The sequence below is a fragment of the Patiria miniata genome, unplaced genomic scaffold, assembly GCF_015706575.1.
Source record: "Patiria miniata isolate m_02_andy unplaced genomic scaffold, ASM1570657v1 HiC_scaffold_17, whole genome shotgun sequence".
Taxonomy (NCBI): Eukaryota; Metazoa; Echinodermata; class Asteroidea; order Valvatida; family Asterinidae; genus Patiria; species Patiria miniata.
Genome location: NW_024037055.1, coordinates 7567464 through 7582465, shown reverse-complemented (window position 1 = coordinate 7582465; position 15002 = coordinate 7567464). Strand labels below are relative to the sequence as shown.

General features: G+C 41.3%; 2 protein-coding genes across 2 annotated transcripts; both read right to left on the bottom strand.

Annotated features, from left to right (window-relative positions):
- Positions 1-215: 215 nt before the first annotated feature.
- On the bottom strand, positions 216-7096 carry LOC119723707 (phytanoyl-CoA dioxygenase-like). The gene is made up of 6 exons (XM_038194503.1): positions 6669-7096; positions 5419-5592; positions 2428-2578; positions 1751-1936; positions 656-707; positions 216-551 (listed from the first exon to the last, which is right to left on the bottom strand). The coding sequence occupies exons 1-6, from the start codon at positions 6795-6797 to the stop codon at positions 413-415; spliced, it is 831 nt and encodes a 276-aa protein (XP_038050431.1). The 5' UTR covers positions 6798-7096; the 3' UTR covers positions 216-412.
- Positions 7097-7642: 546 nt separating this feature from the next.
- On the bottom strand, positions 7643-14551 carry LOC119723706 (glycine-rich RNA-binding protein-like). The gene is made up of 5 exons (XM_038194501.1): positions 14355-14551; positions 12450-12569; positions 11469-11575; positions 10699-10901; positions 7643-9196 (listed from the first exon to the last, which is right to left on the bottom strand). Exons 2-4 carry the CDS (start codon positions 12559-12561, stop codon positions 10728-10730), a joined length of 393 nt encoding a protein of 130 aa, XP_038050429.1. The 5' UTR covers positions 12562-12569; positions 14355-14551; the 3' UTR covers positions 7643-9196; positions 10699-10727.
- Positions 14552-15002: the final 451 nt, after the last annotated feature.

Sequence of the window (15002 nt, the reverse complement as noted above, 5' to 3'; positions counted from 1 at the left end):
CTAAGCACAGTACATGCCAAAGATGACATCCAGAAAAATGTGTTATGTATGATAACAAGATGCACAAAATCGGTTACTCACGTTACATTTTCGTAACGTGAGTAACCAATTTTGTGCGTCTTGTTTATCATACATAACACATGATTCTGGATGTCATCTTTGGTGCTTAGGTAGGTCTAGGTCTACTCTATCTACCATGGGGATAACAGTTATCAAACCTTTTCAGTACGGTAATTACAGCCCAAGGAAACTCAAAAGTACATCAAAAATGTAACGTGAGTAACCGACACCGTTTTGGGACAAGAGTTGACTCTAGTCGAGCACCGTAACTTACTCGTTCATGGTGAAGTCACAAAAGGGTGCTAGACAGGGTGTCCCAAAGGGCGGGCCAGACAAAAGATGAGCTGTGTACTTAAATACGCCCCTTGTTGGCGAGCTCACTCATGAGCTTGGCATTGTACGCGGCATGTTTCTTCTGCAATTCTTCATCGTCGACGGCACTTTTGGCCCAGTAGGTCAATCCCAGGGCCGGCCTCCAACGCTCCTTGGACCTTTTTTTACGAGGATAACATAAAATAAAGTTCAATATGAATGACCGACTCATAATGAAATCCGACAAAAAAAATGTTTTCATTAAAAACAAATTCATACTTACTTGTTTTCTCCTGCTCTGTGAACCATGTAAGGATGGTGACCCAGCAGAGTTCCTACACAGAGGAAATATAGCGTAAAACACAATCAACAAGTCACTTAATTATGCTGAGAAAAGATTAGGGCAATTCATTCGAAAAATATAACTCAACTCCTTCTGTGTTTCAATTAACTTTCCACATACATGTACTTTGTAATTTACCTACTCAAAACCTACTGATATGTCTTGTGACCTTCAAACCTTCTTATGACCTACTGACCTATCTTATGACCTACTGACCTATCTTATGACCTTCTGACCTATCTTATGACCTACTGAACTTCCATGTCACCTACTGACCTCCCATGACTTAACTGACCTTTCTTTTGACCTCCTGACCTACCTTATGACCATCTGAACTTCCATGTCACCTATGACCATCTGAACTTCCATGTCACCTTCTGACCTCTCTTGCCCTACTGACCTCCCATGAAACTGACCTTTCTTTTGACCTCCTGACCTATGTTATGACCATCTGAACTTCCATGTCACCTACTGACCTCTCTTGCCCTACTGACCTCCCATGACTTAACTGACCTTTCTTTTGACCTCCTGACCTATGTTATGACCATTTGAACTTCCATGTGACCTATTGACCTCTCTTGCCCTCCTGACCTCCCATGACTTAACTGACCTTTCTTTTGACCTCCTGACGTATGTTATGACCATTTGAACTTCCATGTCCCCTACTGACCTCTCTTGCCCTACTGACCTCCCATGACTTAACTGACCTTTCTTTTGACCTCTTGGCCTACCTTATGACCATCTGAACTTCCATGTGACCTATTGACCTCTTTTGCCCTTCGGGCCTCCCATGACTTAACTGACCTTTGTTTTGACCTCCTGACCTACCTTATGACTATCTGGACTTCCATGTCACCTATTGACCTCTCTTGCCCTACGGGCCTCCCGTGTCACTTACTGACCTTTCCATTGACCTCCTGACCTTCCTTGTGATTTATCAGCCTACTACTTCTTGCAACTTCCCAACTGCTAGAAACTGCATCTTAGCCTCTTGGCTTTCTCGACCTCCCACTGACCTCCCTGTGACCTACTGACCTTTCTTGGCTGGCATCACATTCTCGGTCTCTTTCATCCAGTCTTCGTACTCCACCAGCGCCTGGCTGAAGCCCAAGGCATCTGTCTTACGGTGTTCAAGCTCTCCTTTCCTATCGGACTGCGGGACATAGTACATGCAGCCATTTTCAGCATCCGCGTCATCCAGGGCAAGCCAAAACGTAATGCCTAATGGATCGAAACAGATTGAGACATGTTACATCAAACTGTAATCTGTTTACATGGTTTGTTCTTGAATAACCTTGGGGGAAGGCCCATATGTAGCCACCCAATTCATGTACACCCTCTAAAATTACAAGTCTCAATTTGAGCTTAGCATCAGAATTCCATCAAATTTTGTTGATCATCTAAAAAAAACAACATTATGAATGTCCCTCAAAATAGCCGAACTTTCTCAAAAAGCAAGTCCAGAAAAAGTGGTCACATATACTGGAAATTTTTCAACCACTTAAATATCCACGTACACGGCACATAAATAAGACTTGAATTCGGTATGTTTGCGATTTATGGGAACTACAATGCAGGCTACTCAGACGACAGAGTGTAACATTGTCAACAAATACCACTTCAGAAACTTGAGGGGTGTTGCCTGTCCTTTGTACGATTTAAACTTAGTCGGGTGTCAAATCTAGAAAATATGAGCCTTAGCAAAAACCAACCTTTATCATGCATGAAGTATTTGCCATCTTGATGTGCAGGGGTGCATTTGGCTCCCGGTGGCTTGGAGAAATATTGCACATTGTTGGGGATGCACTTTTCACCCAAGAGCAAGTCAGCCAGCCCGTTGAAAGCAGGCGATTCTCCCAGATCCTGGGAAGAGGGTCAAAGGTCAAAGAAAAAGAAAGAAAATCAACCCACGAGAATCAGGTGAGACTTAAAGATATAGTCCATCATTCATGTCATTTGTGAATTGTGCATTTTGTTCGTTTGAAGCAACAAAAGTGCTCAAAATCTAAATCAGGGTACTGAACAACTAACCTGATGAAGTTTCAGCTCAGCTTCTGCTGTATATTCCGAGAAAACAGCATTCTAGGATCTCAATTTCAAATCAAAAGTAGCTGAATCATGTTTTAAATTTGGCCTGAATTCAGCGTCCGAGACACGTTCTCACTGAGCCAATTGCAGCTACGCGATGTCGCGCACTGAACCGACGAATTATAGCAACCGCGCGCGCGTGTGCATCGTGCCAATGCTTGCGCCCGCTTCGCCGAATAACAAAATGGTGCGTCTTAAGAAGCACCGTTGGAAAGGCCTTCTTTTGTTGATTACTTCAAAATGACAGCTTGCCAGAAAGAATAATTTCACAGGGAGTTTAGTCCCCTTACTATCTTTCAACCAAGTATGTTTTTCAACAATAATTACGCCAGTTACTTTTCAGATAGCTGCAAATGATTGACTATAGCTTTAAGTAACTTATGATGAAATCAACAACCAAAAAGGTACATGACTCACCAATTTACAATATAAGAACTGAATCATAACCTTGCTGAGAGATGTGTCAACTTTAATGATTATTCATGATGTTAAAGTTTTTGCTGATATTAATGGATTTTGTAATGTTGCATATACACTCATTTTTCTTTTAAGTTTTCGCTGATATTAAAGGGAATATACAACATTTGCAAACATCGAAAAAAAAAACTACCAAGTTTTTGCGAAATACCTTAATAGGATGTTGGTAAATGACAGTCTAAAGCATCCTGTAAAATGATGGCACCTGGTATACTGTCATTTTCAAGAAAAGTTGTATTTTTATATCAATTTCCAACGCTGATCGGCCGATCAGCGTTGGAAACAACTGGCTTTTTTTCAAATACTGGCCCCAATTGACCATTGCACTTGTTTGTAATCGATTACAAACCTATGAACGGGTACGAGCCAGCTAGACTGGTTCCCTGACCTTACAATTCCCCAATGTATGTAAACTGCTCTGTTTCTTCTTATATGGAGTCAGGGAGCCAGACTACAGGGAAATGATTGTTTTTCTTGGTTTTTATAGCATTTTCGAACCCAAAACCTCCAAAAAGTCAGTGTAACTATATTTGCTTTATATTTCCAACCCCCCAATTCCATCCATTTCTGAAAATTACAGCAAAAGCAAATGATGTATATTCCCTTTAATGGATTTTGTAGTACATTTATAAAGCATACCGATAAAGGCAGACTGGGACCGTGAGTGCAGAGAAACCTGACAAACAAATTCAGGCCAACTTTACTCACGCTTTACCCAACAAAATTCTCCAAAATTTTAATTCATAGGTAAAGACAAGTTCCCGCAGTATTTCACCTGCCAAGTTTGCGGTCTCACTGCAACTTTTAAAGGAGACTTTTCATCACCATTTTGCACCCGAGAGTGAAGCCAAGTGATTTAAATTTGAAGCCTAAGGCCAAAAAAGAAAATAAGTCGGTCTCTGGTCAGCGCGCGTGTCGATTTTTATCATGCGCGTCAATCTTTTTTTTTTCCAAAATGTTCCGCGGTAGCTCCAACAGCGCCCTCTATTGCCGCACCTCCTCAATTTTTTTTTTACCAAAGAGCACCAAGGAATGGGAAATTGCACCAAGGCAAATGATCGAGAGCACCAAGGCAAATTATGGAGGACACCAATAAACATGACACCAAAAAAGCAAAATAGTATCCCACCTTGTCTGTACAATCCAAGCTTGAAGAAAAAAGAAAGAAAAGCCAAACAAACAAAAAAAGCCGCGTCGCCGCGTCAATTCCAGAACTTTGGTCTGACCAGAGACCGAATATTTTTTTGGGGGGCCTAAGACTAGACTCGTACATGTCCAACTGTTTGAAAAGAATGACCTCTTCAGTAGTCTGGTAGCAGACTATGGAGAGATGTTTAGAAATAGAGACCGATACCAGATGTTTCTTTTGACACAATTGATCATGCAGTACTAAAGGGATGTTGGACTGGTTGTTTCATGTGCCAGTCTTTTTTCCTGTGTTGCATGTTTTCAAAGTTTTTGGACTCTCATACACAGTATGGAGAGTCCCAAATTTTCGGACTAGTCCACAGGCAATGTAAATATCATGTGGCACTAAAGAATGCTTACTGCACTAGCATATTTTATACAACACCTGAATAAATCCCTGTCATCTGATAGGTGGATCGTTGATCACATGCCATTGAATTATTCGTACCAACGCACGGCGCGAGCGTGGCGCGCAGCGCACAGTGCAATGGAAGTACTATTGCACGGTGAATAGAACTTCCTTTGCACGCTGTCACTGCTGCTGGTAGTGGCGCTGTTAAATCAAGATAAATTGAAAATGATTGTTCTCAACCTGTTGAACAGTTTGCATTAATAAAATATGATGAACTTGTTGAACTTTGAAACAGTTTTTAACCTGAATAAATTGGCTATTAAAAGTCAACCAATCAGATGACAAGGATTTATTCAGGTGTTATATAAAACAAAAAATGAATGTTTCACGTTTGTGCAATGGAAAGAATAATTTCATTCGGTGACAGATGAAATGTTCCATTCCACTCGGCTTCGCCTCGTGGAATGGAACATTTCATCTGTCACCTCATGAAATTTTTCTTACCATTGCACTCACAAACATTCATTATTTGTATAACAACCCTTAGTAGCAAATTAATAATGTGGCAATTGCTATCTGAAAGCAACTGAGAACTCACTTTGAAGAATTCGTCATGGTCCATCATTCTCTCCAGACGAATAATCGAATCTTTCTTGCCTTTCTCCTCATAAAAAGCCATCTTGGGTGGTAGGTCAGGAACAACATTGTTCTCGTAGCGTTTCAGTTCATCTTTGATGGTGCTCAGCTCCTTCTCAGAAATAAACGCATCGGCCTATAATTTTAAGAGGTAAACATGAAGCGGTTTGCCAAGTTTGTTTAGTTGAATATGAGTTCAATTTCAATTCCAATTTTTATGGCAAAACTCTATTTTATTTAGTTTCATACTGCACGGCAGAGTATTTCTTATTATTGTGTTACATGTATTTTGTTTTTGTATTTGTTTTGTACATTTTTGATGTACTTTTGAGTTTCCTTGGGCTGTAATTACCTTACTGAAAAGGTTTAATAATAACTGTTATTCCCATGGTAGATAGATCCCTAGACCTACATCATGTACATTGTACCTAAGAACCAAAGATGACATCCAGAAAAAATGTGTTATGTATGATAAACAAGATGCAGAAAAACCGTTACTCACGTTACATTTATTCCTGATATTAATACATTTTGATAGGTTTGGACAATACATACATGTACATGATGTATACAGCAAACCTTGAAGTAAATAATGTCATGAATGTAAAAACTCAGCTCCAAATTTGGCCATTTAAATTGTTGTTATCTCCAAAGTGCAAATACCTATTGAAGCTGATTCAAACGCCATTGATTTTGTCGTGTAATTTTTTTTTCAGCATGTCCAACAAAACAGGACATTTCTTTCTCTAACAAATTATACAGGCGCGGATCCAGAGGGGGGGGGTCAATCTGTCCAAAAAAATTTTTTTCATACAAATTCCTAAAAAATAAGTTGAAACCCCCCCCCCCCCCCTGCTGTGTCACCCAGAAAAGAATATACTCGTATAATGTCTGCCTGCTCAAAATACGGTACACCATTCTGTAACAGTAATCTAGTTTTAATAATTGTTGGATTTGAACAGCACCTTTATTGAAATATATGGTACCAGCCCCGCCCCCCCCCCCCCCTCCAGTTTTTGATTTTACGGAGGCCAAGTGTCCGGAGAAAAAACCTGTGTACATTTTCAATTTTTTTTGCTGATGAAACCCCCCCCCCCCCCCCGCGACAATTCCTGGATCCGCCCCTGTTATATTCGCCGGACTCCAGCTCCCTATCGTATCCCCTACGGCTTTAGTAATTTATCACGAAATAGATTCAGTTAGACGACGTACCCTGATGTAGCCCTTTTCTTTGAACATCTCTGAAATCTTCGATTTATCCAATCTCTCAGAGAACTTGGACCACGATGATACTACCCCTTCTCCCGTCTTCTGCCTTTTAGCTTTTGGAGAAGCTGCCATTTTGTAATATAAAGCTGAGACGAATTACAACTTTACAAGTGCAACTCCTCGTCATCTGCGGCAACACTTTCCTGATGATGAGCTAGCTGTACGGGACGCCCCTACGTGCACAAATTGCTCACATGACAGATCTTATCGCCGTCCCGCGGCCGATTCACATAGCATTTCCACAGACGCGGATTCCAGACTGATCCCCAGTAAAAAGAAAAACATCCTCTCGACCTTTGACATTCATTGTCTCGGTATTTACCCCGCCCCTAATGTAACATTTTTCCAATCAATCAGCGCGATGAAACGAATCTTGTGACCTTCATTTGCACTGTTGAAAGACCCCAGTGATGGCGCTGCCTGTCATCAGTGAGGGCGCTTTGAGCAAAGGGTCTATTTACGTACTGTAGCCATAGGCTTTGGCTGGTAGTGACAGAGCCAGGATTTTTCAAATAGGAGTAGCTGATGTGTTGAAGTCCAGGATTTAAGGAGCGGTGAAATGAGCGATTCTAGGGGCATTTGGAAAGGAAACAAAATACAGACATTTTCAATATTTGCTGGCGCTACTCCAGGACAGAAAATTGGAGATTTTAATCCAGTACAAATAATTTTAATTTAATTTTTGCTGACCCCTGGAACAGCCTATTGCCCTCGTTTTTGTAACAGCTACTTGTTCTGGTTGGAGGTGCTGTTGCATGTTGCTCTTTGAGATAAAAAAAAGGGCCGGATTGTCGAAAGGCAGGGCAATCTCCTCCCCTTCCCCCCCCCCCCCAATTCATAACTGGTCCAAACAAGTCACGACAGCAGATTGTTGTTGAAGCAGTAGTCTTTTAAATGATCAAGCTCCTTTTACAATGTTCAGTTATCTTCAAATGTTTCAACTGAAACAGTTTATTAGCTTGCCTCTGAACACAAATTACAAAGTTTATCTAAATTGTATCTAAATACGACGGGGGGAATAACTACAGCGTACTTTCAAAGTGCCAGAATCCGTACCAATTTTTTTTTCATACACAGTAAAGTAACGATGGTATTTTTCATGAAACCGATTAAATATTATATGAAGACCGTGCGTGAGAAGAGAACCGTTTTCTACTGTGGTAAGGTATCCTTATCAGAGATATTTTTAGTGAAGTCTACGACACCGACTGCAATAATTAAAACCTTTATGTACAGCTTACAGGAAATCCAAACTATATAAAAAGTTCGACTTAATCCGACTCGACAAGAAATGATTTGAATCGTCCCAATGTAACCTTTGATTTCTGCGAGTCTTCCTGCTGTTGGCAATGAATTTTTTTTTTGAGAATCTGTGGAGCAGAAATACCCTCCAAACAGCTATGCTACACCAAACACTATACGCCAAGTGCTGGGAAGTGGTATTTGAGTGACGTCAACTACGATATAAAGTCATTATGAACATGATGCTTGAACCTCCCTAGACCAATCAAATGACAGTATCCAAAACACAATACATGTTTAACCAACACTTGCACAGTATATGACCTTTCAAGACCCATGAAACTACGGACTGTACCTTCGACATAACACAACCGATGTTTTTTTTACACAACAGAGAAAGTAAGGCCATACACAGTTAAGAAATTCACACTTGTCATAAAAAATTTCTGCAGTCACCAAAAAAAAAAAAATAATAATAATAAAAAAAAATAATAATAACAATTCAGTTTTGGTATGAGCATTAATTAATCAGGTCAGTTGCAAATGGAATTTCAAGAACATCTATGCAAGAGAAGAGACACGAGACAGTGTTGTAGTCGAAGTCCATCATAAGTCCGTCAGCCTTGAGTCAAGTCACTAGCTATGCAAGTGAACCGTTACAAAAGCCTTCCCTTGTCGTTGTTCATCGCGTTACTGCCGACTGCGACTTGTGATGGACTTCGAGTACAAACGCTGACATGAGATTAAGCAGGTAGGAAGCAAAAAAAATGACGGGAAAATAGAAAAGTTGTACCATTACTCATATAATCAAACAAAGAGTGTCTCGGCCTACAAATTAAAAAAAAACCCACCTACACAGGTGTTCTGATCAAACAAAAAGTACAAACCAATCAATTCTAAGAGGATGGTTTTAAAACTACACGAAAATAACTCACAGGCAACCATTCACTGATTAGTGGTTTCTACTATTACAATCATATCACATCTTGTCTTCGAGAATCTCCTACTTGTTTTTTTAAGAGTCAAGAACTGGAGGCGAAATTTGTAGTTCCGCTTCCTTTTTTTGGTGGATACGAGTTTGCTGACTAAGGGCATGAAAAGATTAAGTCTGCACAAGGAAAATCCCTTGATATTAATGAGAAATCACTGGCCGTACACTTTCGACACTCCTCATTTGAAGAGTGCGAGAGATGAGAGTGCAAAGCAAGTACCGTCTGTGCTCATCACATCTGGAGAGTAAAAAAAAATGAAACAACGTAGGATGTGGTTATGTTGGGAGACAAAGAAATATCCTCATGTGAAGCCCCCCCCCCCCCCCTCACATTCAACAGGGGTGTGAGTGACCACTGATAAAAAAATAGCTGAAAACAGCTGAAAAAGGTGTAAAAAAAGCTGAACTTTGGAAATCTCCTATACTTTTGTACACAGCAAGTGAGGGGAAAAAAGCTGAAATCCAAAACAAAAAGAGCTGACATCAGCTTTAAAGCTGAGATTTCACATCCCCGATTCAAACCGGCAAAAAGCTTCGGTTGATGAGCAAATATTTGAGTATTCCATATATTCAGAACAGCCCTACATGGTACAAACTGGGGGAATGAGGCAGAAGCTTGGGTAACCGCATTTACCTGTCAAAAACCGACAGGCAATTATGTCAAAGGTGACTTGGTTTATTAGCACACCATATTGGACACATATTTTGGCCTGCCCTACCTTGTGGCGAGACTGATACAACGTCCGCGCTTGCATTTATCTGTTCCGCATTCTTATTCGCCTGCAGTGGGAAGAACAGCCTAATCCCAGAGAGGTTACTCTCCTTGAAACTATCGTCTCAACTTTTCTAAATCACGTAGTTTTGGTGTCGCATTACCCTGGCAACTGTCGCAACGGTGACTGCCACACAACCTACATTTTGTGAATTGAGATTTTTTGGCATATTTCTCTCTCAAATAGGTCACTTTATCTTGGGACATTGGTTGCATTTTTTTTTTTTATTGATGTGGGGGTCGACCCAAAAGCCCCTTTGGTCTCAACACACAAAACTATCAACTGCGATGGTCTCGAGTCTAGAAATATCCCAGTCTCTCTTTATTGTTCCACAGGGGGAATCATGGCATCTCTTTATTTTCACCTGAAGCCCGATCTCACTCGAGGCGTTAAAAAAAAAGCCATGTCCGACATAACAACATACTCCACAGTTAATTAGAGTGGTGAAGTCAGCCCATCACAAGTCAGGCCACAAGTAAATCACAAGTCCTGTCGCAAAAGGGGGGGGGGGGGAGGGGTAAACAACAACAAAGGAGTGCTTTGAACAGCTCGTGCCTCAACTTGGGACTGGCTCGAGAACAGCTTGTGACTCAACTTGGGACTGGCTCGAGAACAGCTCGTGACTCAACTTGGGACTGGCTCGAGAACAGCTTGCGACTCAACTTGGGACTGGCTCGAGAACAGCTTGTGACTCAACTTGGGACTGGCTCGAGAACAGCTTGTGACTTAACTTGGTACTGGCTCGAGAACAGCTTGTTACTCAACTTGGGACTGGCTCGAGAACAGCTTGTGACTCAACTTGGGACTGGCTCGAGAACAGCTTGTGACTCAACTTGGGACTGGCTCGAGAACAGCTTGTGACTCAACTTGGGACTGGCTCGAGAACAGCTTGTGACTCAACTTGGAACTGGCTCGCGAGGACCTGTGTGGACTTGTCATGGACTTGACTATAACATTGTTGATTTACCTTTCTTGATGTCGCTGAGATGCGGTCAGCTAATAACCACCGTAGCCGCCATAACCTCCCTGTCTGTAGCCACCACCAGCTCCACCTCCACCACGCCCACCACGGGGACGATAACCACCACCGCCACCGCCACCGCCACCGCCGCCACCACCATCACGTCTCTGCCTAGCCATATTGACCTTGATGGTTCTTCCATCAACCTCCTGCAAGTCGAAAGTAAAACCATACCAAAATATTACAAATCTTTTGTATAAATACCGAGACCATGGATCTCAACAAACTGGGTTCAAGAGATGACTGGCTGTTTTGGGACACAAAAGAAATGTATCAAGCCAATGTGGACATTTACATTGAATCTGGAAAAAAATATACAGTCGAATCTCGTTAGTGCAAACTCTGTTAATACAAAATTCTGGTTATAACAAACACAAAGCCTTAGTCCCGACTGTGCATTTATGTGCACAATGAATGGGACTGATGTTCCTCTTAATACAAAATTCTGATATAACAAACAATTTGGCTAGGTTCGAACGAGTTTGTATTAACGAGACTCGACTGTAGTTGTAGCGTACAGTCAACAGTATCCTTTATACTCCATTGATTATGAAATATGCCGTTTATTGAAATCCTCTCCCCAAACCAAAGTATGAATTTCGAGGCTATCCCTGGTTTCAAGACACGGGGCAGAAAACTTCATAACATTTTGAGCAAAATGTTCCTCTCATATTAAATCACAATGACTGTCCACAGTTTACAGGCGTGCAACTTACCTGACCATCTAGGCCATCAATAGCTTTCTGAGCCTCATTTTGCTTCTCAAATGTCACAAAACCAAAGCCACGACTACGACCAGTTTCTCTGTCCATGATAATGATACCTGCAGGTGAAAGAACAAAGAGCCACACAGTGTTTTAGCCAGGATTCAGGAGACTGGGGGTGCAAATACAAGTTGTGGGAATGCAACGTTCCATCGCAATGCCGCTGAACGTCTCAAAAGTCGGCACGCTTTGAACGTTCCAATAAGAAACATCGCCTATTCCAATTGGTATGCGCTGTTCCCACTGGGAACAGTTCGGGGACGTCAGCTATTCCTGCTGAAACAGAAAAGTCCAGATTTGACCTTGCGATAACATGCCTCTCATTTCACTCTGAGCCACTGAATATTTGTGTACTGTTTATCAACCAATGGCAGCGCGATCGGCCAATTGTAAATTTTATGCGACCCCACGCGCCAGCCAACCAGAGCCTCCTTTAGAAGTCGTGACATCATTGAGAGCAGAAATTCAGCCAATGCTGTTGATGGGTCAATATCTGCCAAGACTGCCTGTTTTTCTCATTCAATACTAGTTACTGATTTTGCGGTTATATGGCAAAAATGTGAAGCTGGTTTTGGAAGATGAACTGTGTCTAGATCTTGGGCCGGACCATGTGTTTTTTATGCTCAGCCGTGCATGAATTTAGGCCTAGATTGCACTTTGAAATCCTCAACACTGCTCCAGGATGTCACTGGCTCTGCCTCAACATAACGACAGTGAATGCTGGAGGATTTTGCAGGATTGAGGCAGTGGTCACCCCTCCTAGGATAAAGCAGAATTTTGCAGGATTGAGGCTGTATGCAATTTTCACACGGAGGCAGTTGGAGCATTTTGCAGGATTAAGGTTGCATCCTAGCAAAAATGCCTGGGGTGTTGGGGTTAAACACAGCTTACACACTGTGGGAAATGAACTCGGGTTCTACATGAAATTCTTACATTCGGTCACTGAGCCATACTCGCCGAAGATACCCTGGAGGTCCTCATCCTGCGTCTGAAAGGACAAGTTGCCCACGTACACCTTAGAGCTGTCTTGATCTCCGTACGACATTCTGCGTTCTGAGGTGGGAAGAAAGTACAAAAAAATAAAATTGCTTTTCTAATTAGGTTTTGTATACAGTTTTATTTTCATTTGGAAAGAAGGATCTTGACACCAAAAGTCTGTTATGGGCATAATGGGAAGTGTGACAATTTTCTTCCTAACAAACATGACAAAGTTGGCCTACATTTGCATATTTACATATCTGCATATTTACATATCTGCATATTTACAATGTACCATTTACTGACCGCCACTGACCGGGTCTCGTTAACTCTGTCTTATGTCATTTTTTACCACATCTTAGAGTAATAAGGCCAAGGAAAAAAAATACCAGTTGATCGTCCAAGTTTTCCAAAATTCTTTGTCTAAAATTTTGTCGGAATTCTTTGTCTACACAAATTATTATTTTTTTCTCATTTTGATAATTTGTTATCACGATTCCAAATACAATTTGCCATTTGTATTTTTACGTTTCAATTTTTAGTTCAATCCCATTCGAAACTGCCTTCCGGATATGATATTGAATAAAACACTAAGTAGACGAAAGTCTCTTTTGGACTTTTGCGTTGCCATGGCAATAATTATATCAAACTGATATATTCATGACAAGTTTGGAGATACGAAGCATCAAAAATGACACAAAGTACACAAAAATTGCTTGGGACTTAGTTTTATTTTACTGACAGTGCCACACCTGCACAGCAGCAGTAGGCCTATAACAAAAAAAATATTCAAAAATCTGTAACCTTTTAACCGTTCAACGGACTGTTTTATTTTTTTTTTCAGAATGTTTGATTTTTCCCCCTCTTTAATTTGATATATTTTTGATATAGACGAGTTCATGACTTAACAATCTATACATTAACCGTTACCACCCTGAATCCTCCAAAATCCTTTTTGCAAATTGGAGGAATTTGCAGGATTGAGGTTACACGGCAAAAGTGCGTTGCTGATTTCGGAGTACGCACTGTGTCAAGGTCTTGGACCGGACCTTGTGTTGTTTATGCTCAGCCGTGCATAAATTGAGTCCTTGATTATACTTGACATCCTCTGCACTGCTCCAGGATGTCACTGCCTCTGCCTCAGCCTACCGACAGTCATAGCCGGAGGATTTTGCAGGATTGACATGATTGAGGCTCCTAGCAAAAAGAATCTCAGGGTAACATCTCTCAGTTCTGCCCTCCCCCCCCCCCCCCCCCCCACTATTTTTTTTTTGGGGGGGGGGGAAATTTGTCGAAAATCCATAAATGAATTTTTTAAACAGACTTTCCACCCTTTTCAGCAGAATTTTATAAAGGGTCTATTCCTTCCTCCATGAATGCATGGAGGTAGCCTACCTCCATGATGTATGCATGTATATCACATAAGTTGAAGCGTCTTATTTCAAAACCACTCAAAAATTACATCTTTTCTTCATTGTTCTTATGACTATTTTCGACGTTTTTTATGCAAGATTTTCTCATTCCCAAACAAAGTGTGAATCGGGGAACAAAGTTTTTTCGATATGGTAGGCCTACACCATAATCTACATGTCTGTGAAGTTTTATAAAATTCGGCGAACAAGACCGCGTGGCGAGCGAAAAAAAGGCCTCGTCCCACGGACTAATGTCGAACAATACCGACCATGCCGACCATGCCGCGCCGACAAAAAAAAATGGCCGCTGCGCGCGTGCTATGCTTATCATTGTATGTCAAGGATATAAAGCGCATGCGTTATTGCGAAATTCACGGGCTCAAAAGCTCACACAAAAAACAAGTCAAGAAACCCTTAAATTCATCGTTGTTTGTGCTGTATAACTTACCTTTGTTGCTGAGAAATACTATACCCAACGTTACTTCTGCTAAGCATACCTTGTGGGCCAATGAAGGGCAGTTTGGGATGAATATTTCTACCCAATTTGTCACAATTTCTTGATGCGATAATAAAGCGCGCCAGTCGTGATGCTCAACTACGCACGCGGTTTCGGTGTCATGTCAAATAATGTCCGCAACTGTCCCGTAGTGCAGATATACAGAAGATGGGAGTGTCGAATATAGCGCGATACATGTAGGTTTGTAATACTGTTTGAAAATGTGCTCTTTAATATTAAAAAACGTATCTGCAATGACTGATAACTATCATTGAGGCTATTAAGAAAGATTGTTTTCCTTTTTAGTGCCAAACTTTTAAATTAGTGCCAAAACTTTTAAATTAGTGCCAAAACTTTTATATCATCGGCGGAATACCATGGAGGTATATCAACAGGCCATAGCAGCAGGGTATTTTTTTTATGGCCGAGCGGGGGGCCGGGGGAGGGGTAAAAAGTTAGTGAAAAGGGCACTCGCCGCGGCACAAGTCCGTGCTGAATGTACACAGGATATTTTTTTTCTCCGGACACTTGGCCTCCGTAAAATCAAATAATCAAAAAAAAGGGGGGGGGGGGAGGTTCCATCTTTAAATGGGGGCTCTG